The 17813-nt window shown below is 42.5% G+C and overlaps 1 protein-coding gene and 1 long non-coding RNA gene across 2 annotated transcripts in view; one reads left to right on the forward strand and one right to left on the reverse strand.

The window, feature by feature from the left end:
- The window catches only part of LOC138259443 (uncharacterized), a 51352-nt gene that overhangs the window by 16462 nt on the left and 17077 nt on the right, over window positions 1-17813 (forward strand). The window contains exon 3 of the long non-coding RNA XR_011198733.1: window positions 3150-3324. This is a non-coding gene — a long non-coding RNA (uncharacterized lncRNA). The remainder of the gene's footprint in view (window positions 1-3149; window positions 3325-17813) is intronic.
- The window catches only part of PPP1R14A (protein phosphatase 1 regulatory inhibitor subunit 14A), a 192381-nt gene continuing 179395 nt past the window's right edge, over window positions 4828-17813 (reverse strand). Inside the window, exon 4 of the mRNA XM_069207193.1 lies at window positions 4828-6759. Coding sequence (XP_069063294.1) covers window positions 6637-6759 — 123 coding nt within the window. The 3' untranslated portion in view covers window positions 4828-6636. The remainder of the gene's footprint in view (window positions 6760-17813) is intronic.

Consider the following 17813-nt stretch of genomic DNA (forward strand, 5'->3'; position numbering starts at 1 on the left):
CTCCTGTCAATCCAAGGAGATCCAAGCGGGGGAACAGTTTTAGTCATAGCACATGAGGTACATCTAACAGAGGAGGCCTAACAGGAGTGAAACTAGGCTGCGATTGCTCGTGTCTTCATTCAGGTAGGTTTTGGCATCGAGGTTTTGGGAGAACTGTTCCTATGGGAGCAATGCTAACCCGGATGTGCTTAGTAGGTTTTCCTGTGTGGAGTGGAAATAGGCAAACAAGCCTTAGCAAAACCAATAGGTTTCATTAGGAGCTCTATTGACTTTGAAAATGCTTCAAAGACATGCTGTACAAAGCACCGATGATTTTTAGTGTGGCTAAAACTAATTTTAAGAAGCACTTTGATGCAGTCAGGGCTACTGTGCCTTTTTTTTTTTTTTTTTTAAAGCACCTTGGGGCTAGATGCAAAGTCTTTTTAAAATTATTTTTCACCATGCTGCACAGCATCCACACTGCTATACAGCATGGCTACAAATCATTGGCAAAGTTGGCAATGCCCATGCTATACAGCATGAAAAAAAAACAATGGCAGAACCAATAGTCTCAAAGGCAAGACCTACTGGCTTTGCTAATGCTTGTAAGGTCTCAGCTCAACATTCCAGTGATTGAGGCAAATCAGGTTATATATGCCCATGTGTGAGTAAAAAAAAAAAAACAATAATAATAATTTGGCAAAAGAAAAAAAACCTCTCTCATAGAAAGCAATTGTGATCATGTCTAGTTAGTGAAAACACATTTTGAAGTAGAAAACATCTGTTGCCGTAACAAATGTTAAGCAATGGGTGGGCTGCAAGTCCCTTATTGTAAGCAATATCTCTCAGAAGCGAGCAAGCACGCAGTGTATGCAGTGAGCTTCGATATCTGACTAAGCAACAGAATGTCATCTGATTTAATTCATCGCCGCTTGCACACAAGGCTTTGTGGCCAAGCATAGGTGTTCCAATCACTTCTTTATTTTGGAGAACAGTGGCTGGATTAGAAGTACTGTTGCCAAAATACCACTTGAGGAAACAGGCTCAATTTTCAAAATGGATAAAGCTGGTCCTGCTTTCTTTGGCAGGGTGATTTCCATATCTACATTGTGATGCCTGGACTGGTCTGAAAGGTAACTTGAGCACTGGCTGAAAGTGGTGCCTTTAAAGTCAGGCAGGTGAGTACACGTTGCATCGAGATATGTGGTTTGTGTCAGAAAGCACTTATCTGTACTCTTAGTTTTATTAAGCTTGCAGACTAAATTTTTCTATTGTAACTTGACAACTATAACATCTGCATAAGCTAAGCCATCGTTGCCCTGTGGCTGTTAGATTCGGAAATGGAGGTTTTCTGGTATTTCAAAAAGATCTCTACACAGACACCCTTTATGCTCGTCAAAGAATGGCTGGCCACACACAGTTGCCTGTATCGAGTTCAAGTTTAACAACTTTGAGGTAGAACCAGATGTACTTAATTCCCCGAACAAACTCCCCAGTAGCTACTGTTCTTCCAAGCTTTGCGAGCTCCTACCAAATGGTCCATGTGTCTCCTGGTGGAACCCTCTGAATCATGGAAGGCTCAAACGCCTGATGCTCCACCATTCAGCAGAAGTCCAAACGGCCATGGCCTTCCATAGAAACAGCACACACTGTACCAGAGCAGAGATGCCACATACACAATTGCCTGCTCACAGAAGGAATCACCCTAGTACTCATGCAGTGACCTGTGTACCCTCAACACATTCCACAATGTACAAGAAACAAGTAACACACAATGCACCTCTTCCACCTACATCAGCACGACTCCCATCCATTTCTAACTTCCTGTCAACCACCAAAATGCAACACACACCACTATAAGAATGCAGGGTTCCCATTTCCATATCCTACTAAGGTTTGCAGAGTAAGCCCTGCAGATGGAGGTTATGCTCCTACCTCTCAGAATGACAATATCGACCATGGTTACATATACAGTTGCTGGTTCCCCTCTATGCTCAATGGCCGTGTATCATAGCCACTAGCACATCTCACCCTTGCTTTTCATGGTCATGCAGTGTAAGCTTCCAAAGTGGTGGCGCTAGTAGTCAATGGATCCATTAGGACATGCCAGATGGACTGCCACAAATATTTAGCTGCACTGAAGGAATCTTTACCTAATGGGAAGTGCTAGAAACGGACATGCAGATAAGCTAGATTCCCTGTCACTTTCAGATGCACACTGCTGGCGAGGAAACGAGCTGCAGCCTTTTTGCTGCATGCAGTGTACACGATAATTTGCTTGAGCAAGAAGACCTCCTAGCACATACAGTCGCTCAAAGCTCTTAAGATCCCTCCCTGCACTGCTTATTGACGAAGCCGGAAGAGACCTCGTTAGTACAAGTGGAAACAGTTAATCATGACACCTTTTGTTTACCCCGTTGACCTGCTTTTCCTACTCTTAATGGGAGTCACCACAGTGCTGAAAGACCTCCTGCAGGTAAACCAGGAGAGCAGGAAAAGAGAAGAATCGTGTGTACTTGTGCATGTTTGTGTATGTGCAAATGACCGAGCATGTTAATAGGTAAAAATGTATGTATGTGTAGTTGAAGAATTCCTGGCAATATTCTGTATCCATGGCACTGGCGATCCATCCTTAATATAAAATGAGAATTATTTTCCATACTTTACATATTTCTGGAACAATAGCCCACCCTCAACACAGTATCTATTCTTGACATCATTCTATTCATGGCATAAAAATGGCCCGTCCTTAAAAACTTTGGATGTTCTTAAGAAAATCGTGGCTTTCACTTGCATATTGGCAATGACACAGTGACGTCCCACCCTAAAGTTGTGATTATTTTTTACTTCATTGTGACCATCAGTAGCAAAATGATGATTAGAATCCCAATGTCATGGACATTCATGGTTATTTGATTATCAGGAGAAAGGGGTGAAAGACTCTGAGCGTCTAACAGTAGCATGGTAAATGCAAGGTAAAAATGAATTGGCAAACTGATGTTTGGAGAACAATCACATGTGCTAACATGTATTTAAAGCTCTATATAACACACGCACACACGTGAAAAACAATACCTAACCAGTGGCATATACTTCATTCGGTTTGTGTTTGCTTCTTTTGTGCAGTTATGGGGTAGTCAATAGTTTGAAATAGTTTTTGTTTTCTGAAGTTTGCAGAAAGGGAGGACAACGCTACCGAGCTTGGGCATTTGAGCTCGCAAGGGTCGGCATTATGCATCCCATATCTGAAATCGGGGTGAGTTTTTGAGAAGCATTTGTTCATCTGAACGCTTGCTTCATCCTGGACGCCACTGCGAGTCAACAAAGTCTTTCACAGCTGGTTTGGTGAGTTTCCATGAATTTGAATCTGTCTGGCCGTGCCCTTAAAAGTTAGTTTTATGGTTGGTTTCCAGGAATGGCAAGATTTTTCTCTGCAGTGAGTGGTGGTCCTGTCCACCTTCTTTGTCAATTGAAGCGGTCTAGAGTTGCCACCCAGATTGACCTTCTGTACTGGATCACAGGTGTATCAGAATGTTGTTGACCTTTTGTAAGTGACGGGTGTCCTACGCATTGTTTGGGTTTCATGGGTCATGCAGTAGAGAGGCAGCTGAAAAGCAGTTCGGTTTTGTAGATGCTCAGACAGTTCTAAAGATCTTCCGAGAATAAGTCATTCACAATCCTTGACAGATCTTTACCTGAATTTAAGACGGATGATCATGTTGAATAAACACTGTTCTTAAACAGATTGTTTCCTTACAAATGCATAATGTACATTTGCAAGGGAGGAGTACATCCCTAGTCCTACGATCTGTACTTTCAGCTGCTGGTAGCTGAATTAATACCAGGGGGCCAATGGTTCAGATTTCTCCTTAGGCAACGTGCTCTCTCCAATACTTTTTCAATGTGAGGGCTCTAGTGAATAAGTTAGGCTTTCATAGTAAATTCTATTAGATACCATGCTAACCAACACTACATCCACGCCCTGGCGCTTCTTTGTTCAAAGTGAAACAAAATGCAGGCATCCACCATGCATATCTAGTGTATTTTGCATGTCTTGAGCGTGGTTGTGTAAGAGTAAGAGAGGACCAATTAGTGTTTTGTCATCCCCTTTATAAAAAAAATGTCCATTGATTGGCAATAACCCTAAAGCTAACATCATAAAGGAATCCTAAAGACCAGTCTAGGCCTTTGGGAGTGGGGAGGAGGGGCTCTGATTTGTAAGGCAGTTTTGCACTCCACTAGACACATTTATCCATAATGAATTTGACTTCTCATTGCTGAAGGACTACAGTAGTTTGAAGGCATTTAGATGACAAATTCTTTCATCAAGAAGCGAGTATGGAGCTTAGGGGTAAACTGTGTGCACTTGCCATAGAATGTGGATCTTTAGAGCCATGCTGAGATGGCATGTTTCAAAGGAAAGATTCTCAGTTGAATCTTTAAGTCAGTATTAAAATAGGGACTATATTTACTCATATTTCTCTACACCAACAAAAAAATGTACATCAGTTCAAAGAGGGCATACCTCTAATCAGTCCTCCTAAGCTAGTATGCATAGGAAGCACTATGTTGCAAACCGAGTAGTGAACTTCACGCTTTTGGGTAGTGGCAAAGCTAATACACCAACCCAAAAGCTTGACTCATGGTCCAAGAACAATATCACACAAAGAGACCTCTTAACAGCATGGTAGAAAATTGTCTTTAGAATTTTTTCAGTAGAACTTTGTCAATAAAATACACCCCAAACAAGTTGCAAGTGTAAGTAAGAAGGCCCTTTAAAAAGGCTCATATGCAGTTCCCCTTTACCAAGGCCTCCTTGTTGGGAGAATATTAACACAATCCAAACAGTTTAAAAAGACAAAAATAAAACTTTATTACTTAACTAAAACTTGGTAAAAGTACAACAGAAGTGGCAAGAAAATGTGTAAGGCTTTAAAAAAAAATCCAACATTCATGTGTTTAAATAAGGTGCTCTAATGTCTAAAACAGGCAGGGTAAAGATTTCACTTTGTACAAGAGAAAGTAACATTATAAACTTGCCCTACAGAGCACACACTAGTGTCTAGACCTTGCTTCACCATACAAAGCACGAGTATGGCCAACACACAAAGCAAATTTGGTATTTACCCAATTTAAACATTTCCTTAGTTGCATCAGATTCGCAATCTTACACTGTCCTTTTGAATCCAAAATTCCATCTGTAAAAGAGGCAGGACATTGGTCTTCATAACACAGGGCAGTATTAACAGACCTGTTTCCCCATAAATTATGAAATTAAGATTTAATGATAAATTATGTAGACAAATAAAATGTTTTTACTTAAAAGATCAAGAAAATTATTTTACTTCTCTGCCTTATGTTCCACCCCAGTGACTTGTGGTGTACAAGTCAAGTGCTGCTGAAGGTAACCAACTTTGGTATTTATCTAACCATTAAAGTTTTTAAAAAATTCTAATTTTGACAAAAAAAGGTGACGCATGGGAAGCTAAAAAGGGGAAGCACAGGCAGCAAAAGATCACAATATCAATCATTAGCTACAGTGGACTGCAAGTATATCAAATATACATTAAACAAGGGAATATCCTTTGGAAAAAGCTTGGGATTTTGTTTGTTGCAGTAATAGTGGGAAGTGAATAGTTGTGGGAAGGAGGGCCAGCTCAGTGGAAGACAGAGTGAGCAAGGCTGTGGATTTATACTAGTGCTGCTTTTGAGTAAGTGTCAAGCAGCTCGTTCAAAACATTTATAATGCTTACTTGACAAACATCGTTCACACTAGAATGCCAAAACTGATAAATGCTGAATATTAAAGGAGTGTCAGCCTCTGGAGTTTCAATGTCCAACACTCTGGTAATTTCCTAAAAAGCAAGTTAAATTCAAGTGTACTAAATAAATTTCAATATTTACAGAGGGTTTCCTTAATGACACACCCTATGAAATGTTAAAGTATTAATTTTAAATACAGTAGAGCGTATAACAGATATTGAAAATGTTATGAAACAAATGAAAATGGATTAAGATGCACGACTTAGCACAAACACGCCTAAGTGCCAATCTCAGTGAATCTAAAACTAAAGGGGTGCCAAAAAGTGGGTTGTCTTTGGTTCACCAGATACTTCAATTCTACTATTTGGGTTCTTTTCACACAGACCACCCTTCATCTCCATTGTACTCTTGGCCCCCAACACCGAAAAGATTCAGGTGAAGTGACGCAGACTGCAACCCCTACTAGATACTTGAATAGGCCATGGTGTTTTAACGAAGATTGTGGCTTTCCATCCTCAAAACTCCTAGTATCAGTGATCACGCTTTGTCTCAGCAAGAGAGTTTTAGGAGAAATGCTGGAGAGTTACTGAAGCACTTTGTTACAGATGCTCAGTTACAACATATGTAAAGCACCTAGAGGAGCAAATGTTGTAGGTTACATTAGTTCAAGGGAAAATATATCTGCTTCAGAGCAAGTAAATTGTATACCAATGATCAAGAGTAAGTAAGAGGGGCCGTCTTTTTCTATCTTTTCTTGCTCTCAGATTGTGCTTCCAAGTCTTCTCTGGCTTAGGTCTTGCTCCCACTCCTGTTTTTGAACATTCTAGACTCTTATAATTGTACAAAAAGAAAGTAGAATCTGTGTGCTGCTTCTCCCTTTGCACACCTCGCTGCTCATGCGTGTTCTTTGGCCTCGCTGAGAGGTTCCATTTCTTTATGCTCTTCAATGCCGTTGTTCTTCAGGGAGTTCTGTTTGTGTAGACCCTTCAACTTCTGGAGAATTTCTTGGATGAAAGCCTAAATAGACAGAAGTGGTACAAACAATTAGAGACAGAGGTAGTTCATCCAAAAAGTGTCGTTTAACACAACCAATCCTAAATCAGATTGCTGGACTCTTTCCGTATACGAGAGATCCAGTTTTTTTTTTCCTACTTAAAACAGAAGTGAATTTTGACAGGGTTATGACAAACAATTAATCCCTATATCTCAGACATTTTTTTGCCTAAGACTCTGTCCACAGATAGATACACTTGATGCCAGATAAGGTAAAAAAAATGACTTATGCATTGTGTATTTTAAATATTAGATGTTATTAGTTGAAATAAATGACACTTGTATAAGTGGAGTACCAATGCAGCACCAACACTTAAGTCAATGCAACAGCTGAAAACAAAATGAGTTGTTCAAGGTTTAGAAAAGAATGACTGAAACCTTTGAGGTTTCAGGGCCACTAACGACTGGGCAGTAAGTGTTAGGGTTACTGTTACTACTGGGGTCCTCTGACCACAAAACTACTGTACTCAAACTGACAAAATACACAATAGCAAGATAGCAGGGTCGAACAGTCAAAGCTTGCTCAAGGAGGAGGCGTGAGCCTAGAAACTAACACAATGGATAAGAGTTAATAAATGAAATGCTTGGACAGTTCTTTACTTTAAAAGGAGAAAGCTTTTTATTGCAGGTATGTAAATTATTCTAACTTTAATACAGATCTTCACAAAGAAAAACGAGATGTCTTACCATATTCTAGGTCCATGTTACAACCCAACAATTGTCTATACCTCCCTTACGCTAGAATTCCAAAATTCTAACGGTTAACTTTGGCCTTTAAGGTCAATGTTCTATTAATGGGCTGAGGGGAAGGGAGGTTGATATTTGGAGCAACTTGGGTTCAGTTTTGGACTGGCTTTTTGGGAAGTCAGGCGTTGCCGAATAAGCCAGCCTACGGACTCACTCACACTGGCCCATCTGCCAGTGCCAGACTGCGCATACCAGTCCAACACTGCTTGGGTTAGATCAGAAGTGTTTGGTTCTAGAAGAGAATTAAAGGGGGTGAGTCAGGAAGATACAATGCAACTATTCTGTTAAGGATTCATCTGGCATGTTTACTGCAGTGAATTAATCAGGAGAATTTTACTATGGAACACTCCATATAAAATTGTTTTTAACCCAAAGCTCCCCTGAACCAAAGCATGTATATGCTTCACCAAAATGCTATAGTGTTCCGGTCATTCTTTTCAATGTCTTGTAACCAAACGTCCAGGAGGATACAGTTCTGTAACTCAACTAGATAATGGGCCTGATTTAGGTCTTGGTGGAGGGAATACCGGCAGGCTTATTACGATCCTCATAGGCAATAAACCTAAATCGAGCCCTAGGTTGTCGAACAGTGGCCTTCTAGAGTGCCACTCAACGCCATGTGTCTCTTTAGAAACTGTCCAGGGTTATTGGGTTGGTTTGTGAAACTGCTAGTCAATATCAAATTTTCAGCTGGCAGAGGAACCCACAATGGGAACTGGCCTAGGCAAAAGGGGATCTAAACAGGTGCTTGAACCAGCAAGAGCCACATACCCGTGGCAACTAGGTTGATTCCATTGGTTCATGAGTCAGAGCATCATCCTCTCAGCTGATGGGGAACAAGGCCATTGGTCAAAAACCAGATGGTCACAGCTAACACCAGGGGAATCAAAGAAGGGAAGTACAGACAACTAAAGGGCACGTCAGGGTTGATGCAGGCTCCCGCTTGTCGCGTGATGAGTTGCCTCTCAACCCACACTTTTTTGCACCTCTTGCGCATATTGAGTGTAAGACCTCGTGGCTTCAGTGCAATTAGGAGTGATCCTCCTTTGGAATTCAATCAGTAGACTGCAACCTTTTAGTGTCAGGATGCTCCCAAAGTCCAGTGAGAGCATTCTTCTGGCTCTAGTGGTCTAAAGTCTTGGGCTCTTATCCAAATCTCCCTTCTGAGAAGAGATTAGGCAGGCTCAGTTGTATGAGTAATGGGCATTTCACAGGGAGGCGCTCTTCATAGGCAGGAATGAAAAACAGATTTTGCACTGGCAGGGGAACACTGTTCACTGTGAAGGGGAAGGAGCTGGCTAACTCTCTGCCTCAAAACACTTAATTTTGGTAAGGCGACAGCAGATGTGCCAGGTGGCATGTTGTAAGAAAGGGGATTATTATTTGGAGAAGGCGGTCACCCATTTTAATAAAATAGAACTAACCTGTCAATGTGAACACTAAAGTCAAGTCACTAAATTAACCTGAGCCCTAGTAGCTATGGCAGAGCAGACAGGCTTAACTTAAGGCAATGAATAAAGTATTTAAGCAGTGTCAAACTGTAATAAAATCAAAACGACAAACAATAAAAATCTCAAACTGAAACACAAATAGAGTCAAATTTATGATAAAGTGACACCAAGGCAACAAAAATCCAATGAGGGGAACCAGAAAATTACATTTTCAAAGTTTTAATAAAAATAGCACCCAAAGGCATTAAGTGGCAATGACAGTCGAAGAAAGAAGTAGACTGGGACCTAGGTGTGAGTTAAGGGCAACCTTGATGGAGCACGCATCGAATACAACAAACTGGTGTGTCCCAATCAAAGATTTTGCCTTCTGCCTTAATCTTAGAGTTCAAAATCCTCCAGCAGGGCAGGCCTGAAGCTGTACCATAGAAAGGTGCATTGAAGTCCAACTTCTTTGCCGAAAGATCTACTTCACAACTCCAAAGGTCTTGAACGTCTGAAAATCCAAAGGTACCAACAGTTCAGCTTTCTGGAGCAGCTCCTCTACGTCACTTCTAAGTCTCAAGGACCGCACGTAGGGGCATAACTCATTGCAGCAGCTGCCACTAACAAGGTCTAGTCCAGTGCCACCTGATACGGTCACTTCAGGAAAACGTCTTGGAGCTTGTGTGGACCGGTAGCTACACAGGAGGTAAGCCAACTGACCTATGGAGTCCACTTTGACCTGGGTACAAGAGGGTGCAGGGTCTGGTCCTTCAGGGCTCCTCTCACGTCACAGATAACAGGACCAGTTGTCTTCCTATCCAGAAAGGATTTTGAGGAGGGTGCCTTTGGATGGCACATTTATGGTTGGCGCTAGCGGGCGGGGTGACACCAGTCTCCTCCTTAACACATGGATTAAATGTTCCTAGGGCCAACCTTGCCCCCTTTATGCATGTCCTGTTTGTCCTACTGCAAACAATCCCGCAGTGCCCTCACTCCCAAAATCAAAGAGGGGAAAACCCTTACTCCCTTGTGACGAGCCAGTGTGCCCATCCAGAAGTGCAGCCTGGGAAATGAGCAATCCTTTCCTCTGTGGGTACTCAAAACTGGTTTTGTGGCTCGTCTTTTACTGCGTTTGGTGCTAGCCTGACTTTGGGCGAGAGGGGCAAAGTGTTGCCTTCTTCAGGTCTCACCTATTTACTTGTGAAAGGACATGCAGGTTTATAAGTTAATAAAGTTCCTGAGTCCACCCTAACGGTCTTCCTGTCAGGGGAAGAAAAATCCCTCCCAACACCCAGGCCATTGTCCATGCCCTTGGAGAAGTCCTCACACCTTCTTAAGGCCAAGTACTGGTATACCAACTGTCAGCGGACTAATGCGAATTAGCCCACTGGAGGTTTACGCAGATAGAAGGTAACTTACAGACGTGTTTTCCCTAATTAGTTATTAAAGCTCTGCCTTTCTCATTAAATAGGATTTAAGTGTACAGGTGTGTATGATCGTCTAAAAAAATAAAGTAAATGAAATTTAAAGAAAAAAAAAAAAAAAAAAAAAAACAGTAAAAGCAAATCAGAATTTCTAACCCTAACCATATTTCTAGTTCATGCCTGAGCATGTTTGGATGTGTATTCAGACCTGTTCCGTCCAGAGCTAGCAATCAGCTTGTGACTTAAGGTTTTTAAAATGCTTGTGATTATTAGAGGTATGTTTTAAAAATACATATATCAAATACATTATTGTTACTTGTTGAAACGACTGTCCTGGTAGGAGGAACCATCTTTATACAGTTTGCTCAAAATTGTTACAAGTGACAAAAAATATTGGTTAGAGGTTATATGGGTCCGCGGAGCACAGGTTAAGAATGTGTAGGTAATCAGATACCAATGTGTGGAAAAAAACGTGTCTGAATGCAGAGTGAACGATGTCGTGCAGGATGAGCAATGTGTGAGTGTGAAGGGCGAGTGTGGGTGCAAGGTAAGTGATGACTGAGTGGGCAGGGTGACTGGCCTGAGTGCAGAGTAAGTGGTGAGTGTGTGAGTAAGCGGTGCGTGTGAGAGTAAGCAGATGGTGGGTAAGTGCAGGGTGAGCGTTGTGTGGACAGTGTGCAAGAGTGCAGTTTGAAAGCAGTGTGAGTAGAGGGTGAGAACTGTTGGCAAGGTGAGTGATATGTGAGGGCAGGGTGCACTGGCGTAACGAAACTTGACGGGGCCTCCCTGCAAAGTACCTTGACCCAGTCAGGGGCTTGCCATCCGTGCACAGTACTGTGCTGAGGGCCCCCACTGCACCGCATGGGCTGCAGGGGCCTTTGTTATGCCTCCGGTAGGGTGAAAGGAGTGTGAGTTTTGAGGGTGAGTGGAGGGCAAGCGGTCAGTGCAAGTGGTGGTGTGGGTGCATGGTGAGGTGGGTGAGCAGTGTATGAGTGCAGGGTGCGAGAGCCAAGGTGAAGGGTGAGCAGTGAGTGCAGTAGAAGAATGCAAGTAGGTTGTGTGTGACCACAGGGTAAGTACAGAGTCAATGGTAGCTCAAAGGTGTCAGTGCTGAGTGTAGGGCAGGCAATTTGTAAGTGCAGCATGAATGGTGTGCAAGTGGGATGCAGGGCGAGGCTGGTCAATCTGAATGCAGAGGGCGCTGCGTGCTTTTGTGCGTGTCGCACATTAATGTCACACCTATTGGCGTTGTCAGTGCTTATTGCTTTGTATGTTACAGGATAGCCTGGGTACTCTCGAACTAAAATAGGCCATCACCCAACGTGCTGCTCTTAGAAATGCTTTAAGCAAAAATGTTGCTGTGGGTTTTGTGGTGAGACGAACACAATCACATTAAACAATTAACTAGGAATGTTCCTGCGGGCAGTGCAGACATAAATAGGCTGTTGATTAAAACTCTGTATTCTCACGAACCAAGCTGTGGAGGGAGACGTAATGACTTCCAGCCGCCTCATGCCACTGTTCATTGGGCTTTGAAACAACAACTGAATGTAAGGGTCCCTGCACTATGTGCAAAGCAAGAGGCAAGGGCTTTCCCTGGCATGCAGATCCCACAGTGGGACAGTCCAGATCTTTGAAGCCAAAAATGCTCCTATCTTAGCATTCTCTCTTCTAAATTTGCCTCCGTTTCAATAGATCAGTGTGGAAAATACATTCCCTGTCCGCCCCCCCTCCAAAATCTTCCACTTTATAGATTTAGAATGTTGCCATGTATGCGGCCCAGTGTGCCCTTTGCTATCACTAGGTGTCTTTGCTACCTAAGGTCCCTGGCACAATGGAAGCAGCAACAGAACAAATTAGCATTAGCAAAACCAATAGGTTTCACCTATTGCTAGAGCTATCATCTTTATTTTTTAAGACCTGTTGCATAGCTGCTCTGCAACACGGCCTAAGGTCAAGGAAGGAAGGTGCTATTACTCGGCCAGCGTGGACTGCGCCATGGTGCTTTTTTACTTTCATTTAAACCATGTTGTACAGTGGCGCAGGAAGGTGGAAGCAACCAATGGTAAATATTGGTTTAAGGGGGCTCTAAGCGAGTTTTAAGCTTTTTTTGTTAATAGATTTCGCCAACAGCCCTAAAAGTAAACAGGACTTCAAGTACCCCACATTCTCTATGGTTCCCACTCCTTGTCATTCTCAAGTGACTAGTAAGATTAGGACAGCTGAAGATGGAGTGGGCTCAATCCTGCCAAGTCATTATGGGTCAAAGGGTGGCAGGTCCCTCCTGCTACCCCTGGCAAACCGTGAAGGAACACTCCGTCATTAGGATGGTGAATGATCCGTAAAACATCCACTGACGTAGCTTGTATAGGTGGTAAGCGTGGAATCCACCTGAACACACTTGACAAAATACACTAAACCACTGACCTTGCACTCCTCTACTCCTTTCCAGCACAGAAAAGTCATTTCCCTTTGAATCTGAATGAATACATTAAACGCTCAATTAAAAAATAAACTCCCCATGCTTTTAAGTAGATATATTTTATCCTGGTTTTTGACTATATAACTTAAACTATAAAAGCCTACCGTGCCCACGACAATCTTCCAATAGTTTCCAGTTATACCATGGTGCCCTCCAACAAAAACCTCACACAGCACCTCTACCAACACAAATCTCCAGTAGCCCATTTCAAGACAAGCCTAGCCCCACTGTCAACATCTGTCTCAGAGTTCCACTTCCGAGGCCTCATTGCCATAGCTCCTCTCAAGTAGAATTCATCAGAGTCCACACAAACATCCCTCCACATTTCTCCTGCATCAACCACCCCATAATCAACCCTCTGAACAAATCCCTGCCAATGTACCAACACCTCTTACTCAAACTCTCCCTCAGCACCAACTCCTGCCAACCCAGCCCTCCCTTCGTACACAACACTAGCCCCTGGCCAGCATAACCCCCCCAGTGGCACCCCTGAATCACATTAATCCTACAAGTCCACACCCAACACATCTTCTAAAAGCTCCACTGCCAAAAATGTCAGTTGTAGCTTCTGTAGATCCCTCTCATAGCTACAAGTCCAACGCAACCCTCCTAGAGACTCATCCCAACACCTCTTACAACTGCTCCCCCGCCAACACCCTTCCACAGCCCTCTTCAATAGAGAACTGCTAGACCCCCACAATACAAACCTGCCTTCCCCATGTCCTCCACTCCCTCAATAAGGAGGCTCGCCCCAAAATCCACGTAGCTCCCCTAACGTTTGCTCTAAACATCCCGCAACTCCTGAGTGTAGATGCTCCTAGACACTGCCGCTTTGGGTGCAATATAATTGCATACACTATACCATTCTTTCAGGCACCAGGAGGGAAAAAATGGAAATAGGTCACTAAACAACCATGTAAGGCCGAGAGACCACAGCAGCCCTGGGGGGGGGGATCAGGAGCGAACGGGCTTGATCCGAACTACTCACTGATTGTCACCGAGAAATAAATCCAATCTTGACAGGCAAAACAGCTGTTGAAACATTTCTAAACCTGTCCTCCATCCACACACAAACGCTAAAAGAGCAGGATTGCTTTGCCTCATAAAGGCCGGGGTTTGACGCGGACACCGGCAGTTCTGACTGCCGTGACTTCCTCAGACCTGTGGAGTGAACAGGGCTAGTGTGGCGAGGCCGCAGAGGCGCACAGTGCACTCTACAAAGGCTCCCCTGCCCAAGATCAACCGCTCATGCTGGCAGCAAAAACTCAGACAGGTGCCAATCAGAAGGTAAGAACCGCGAAAATTAAGATTTAGGAGACACCAAGGCCTCAGGGGAGGCGCACACAATAAAACCTGCTGGGTTCAGAAAGTATCCGGTCCAATAAACACCTCAATCGCATCAAATCTGTCAGACCCTCCATTTACCGATCCTTTCCGGCTTTTTACATTTTGGCAGGTTGGCCCTGCCAAACGTATCCGGGAGACTCTTGTCGCACCTGGTAATTACTGGGTGTCGTGAATTCCACATCGCTTGCAGTACCAAAAGCAAACGTGTTTAACTAGATAGATGGTAAAAAAAACAGGATACTTGCAAACGAGGTACTGGACAGATGGATGGGCTAAAAAGAGAATGAAATGCCCTTTTTGGGTATAAATGAATTCAGAAGTGTTCTAAATATACTAGAAGCCTAGGCCGAGGTTAATCATTGAAAATGTGTAGTGCAGAGTTCCAGTATGTGAGTGGGTGAAAAGTTCTTCGAAGACACTGCGTTCCTGGAAACTTACAAAACCGGACGGGCCAAGAACCAGTTGAGTGTTATTTGTCTCATTTGGAATAAGGAAGTGTGAGCACATAAGCACTACAAAGGGGCATGGGAAAACCCTCGAGAACCAGAGAAGCCGTCATCCAAGGGCAGGATGACAACACGCCAAGGGTAGAGTCAGTAACAAAAAAACAAAAAAAGACTGCACACGTAGCATCCATGCCTAGCTCATGTCAAGTAGGAAGACACCCAAATCACTTTCACCCAGAAATCGATGACAACAAGTTAATCAGAAGAGCAGATCAAAGAAGAGCAGATCAAAGTCGAGCCAAGGATCTGGCCCGCTTTTAACAGCCCGTTTAGAAGCAAAGCCATGAAAATGTTTGGCATGTAAATTGTGCAACAAACAAAGTACAAATATAATAATGTCTCTTCACTCTAAAAAGTGGATTTTCTAACATGAGGGCATTTTTCACCTTAGTGTCAGATTATATCACTGCGTTGGCAGGTATTTATTAAAAGCTATAGTTTTTAAACATGAACCTAAAAACTCATGCCCTTCCCCTATCACCCCCAATGAAGAATAATACCATTAGTGAGCCAAGTGGCAAGCCAGCGGTCATGTGCACCCTATGTGCCTAGATGGTTATCAATGGAGCAACAGTATAGTCTATTAAATCAAACACAAGACATGAAGTCATGTAGACTCATATGCAATAACGAAGGCGGCAAAGTGAAATAAAATACTTGCCTAGATCACACAATTTGGTCAAGTAAAGAAGCTGTGTTTGATGTTAGGTTTTCTGGTTCAGACTGTGCAATCCAGCCACTACATGGGTATCTTCTCTCTTTTACATAATTAATAATCGTTCATTAGTTCTTGGCGCATAAGTATAGAGTGTGAGTGGCAGAAGTCACAAAAAAGTTTGTCTTTTTGTGGGTTTGAGGGCCGAAGAGTACCTTGAGCCAGGAATACTGCTAGAGACTTTCGGCGCACCCACATCTACATTCAAGTAATGAGGTCAGTCCGATCCCCAAGTTCTCTTGCAAGCAGAGCACCAACCTCCACTGGGCCAGCTCTGTGGATGTCCAGCAACCACATTTCATCAATCCACAAACATTTACATCAGATACAAAGGACCTCCACAACTATAGATTGAGATGGAAAGGGCGACGGTGGCAGCTCCATGCCAGATACATTTTAATGCAAATTATCTAACATTTATAAAGTGTGCTTCACGAAAATCAGACATTGTTCTTTGCGCAAATCTAGGCTGTAGAATTGAGAACTCAGAGGCAGACTGTTGACCTGCACTGTGTGATTCTGATTGAACTTTGCTACAGTGGCTTACCAGTTTTTATAGTGCAGGATTCAGCACACCTCATGGCAAAATATGATACAACTAAACAAATGCAGCAAAAATAAAAATCAGTGTTAAACAATTTAGAAAGAGCTGTAGCACCATCAGCAGATCATTTACATGTTTCTGGTAATCTTGAAAGCGGGTCTTCTGATTGTGTTTATTCGAGAAGACAGAGATGCATCTCTGTTGGCTGGGTATTTCAAAACTTAGTAGTTGAGCCAGAGAGGGACCCTGAAAGCACAATACTTTCTAAAGAAAAAAAAATGCTTGTATTTGTCACTTGCATTTTGTGGTAGCAACATCGGTCAGGCCGCACTTGAATCAGTCTTTTTGCACCTAAAATCCTTCATTTGGTCAACAGCTACCTGTGCTCAGATGACCATGTCGGTCTTCAACACCATTAAATGCATCCAGCGCACGGTACCATTTAAATCAACCAGCTATATCACAAAACCAAACAGCCATTAAGACACTAGAACACCAGCATCACACTCCCACCTCATCAAAACCACCAACATAAGTTAGCAACGTGTTTCTCTCCAACATAAGTAAAGGCAACTAATAATGCTGAATCACTCAAGTGTGAGATGCAGCAATTATCCAATGTCGACACCCGCCACCAGAAAATCATAACACCAGATGACCAAGATCATTCATGCAATCAAGAGCAGCTACAGTCATGCATGACAGAAAAATGTTAGTGGTATGAAACAAATAGCGCAACACATGACCGAACCAATACCCCAACATAGGAACTACATTATATTATTTTGTATTAACTATTTTCACTCTTGAATCATTAGACCCATTTAGATGACAACTCACTGCCCTCCAAAACCAATAAAAAAAAAAAAAATCACCCTATTGCCTATTGATCACAATTGCCAACCAACCTAGCAACTTGTACAATACTCCTTCCCTCATAACTTCGAGTCAATTAAGTACACACTCATTTACTCATCAGCATGATCTAGTCAGCTTATGTAAAATTACTCTATCCTCCTTTTTGTTTCTCAGCTATCCTCCTGCTACTCCCATTTCTGTGCATTATTTTTTCCTTTTACAGACTCACATTTCCTCCTCAAAAAGAAAGTCCATTTTCTCCGACTCTGCTCCATCTATTCACATCCTAACTTATTAACCAATTCAATTCACCCTCACGTTGCTTCTCATCTATTGCTTTACTTCAGGGCAAGTTTTTGGAATCCTTCCAGTGGGACCATAATGTTCCTCCATGGTATTTCCATTCAGTGATGAACATTAGTTAGCCTCGGTCTCCAGTTCCTTTTTAGAACATCTTTGATGCTGTACAATTGTTGGTTACCCAAATATGTTTTTTGCCCTAATACTACTCCATTGTTTTACATTTCAGATGGAAATTAGGTTAAACTTCCTTTGAACTTCGGTAAGTTAGATCAAAAGGAATTATGGTGAAATGTACCTGCAGACACATGGATAATGTCACATAACTGGACACAGAATGCAGGAGCTCTTTTCAAGTGGTTGTGCTGGCAGGATCTCTAAAAGATCAATATTGCATTCTACATATTTATTCTGTATCTTACTAAGAGGCCCTTTGAGGTTCATGACAGTCCACCTTAAACAAGTATTTGCAATGCAATAGGTCTCGCATTTACTTGAGTTAGCTTTTGACGTTGTAAATTCATAACAGGACTTTACTTGCCACATATATTGGTCAGCCCTGCCTCATAATTTTGTCTTTTCCAGACAATTCCAGTGGCCCTGCATGTAACTAAAGCACCCTAATTGAAATCTGCTAGGTGAATTCCAATAGAATACCACTT

The sequence above is a fragment of the Pleurodeles waltl genome, chromosome 9 (genome assembly GCF_031143425.1).
Source record: "Pleurodeles waltl isolate 20211129_DDA chromosome 9, aPleWal1.hap1.20221129, whole genome shotgun sequence".
NCBI classification, from domain to species: Eukaryota; Metazoa; Chordata; class Amphibia; order Caudata; family Salamandridae; genus Pleurodeles; species Pleurodeles waltl.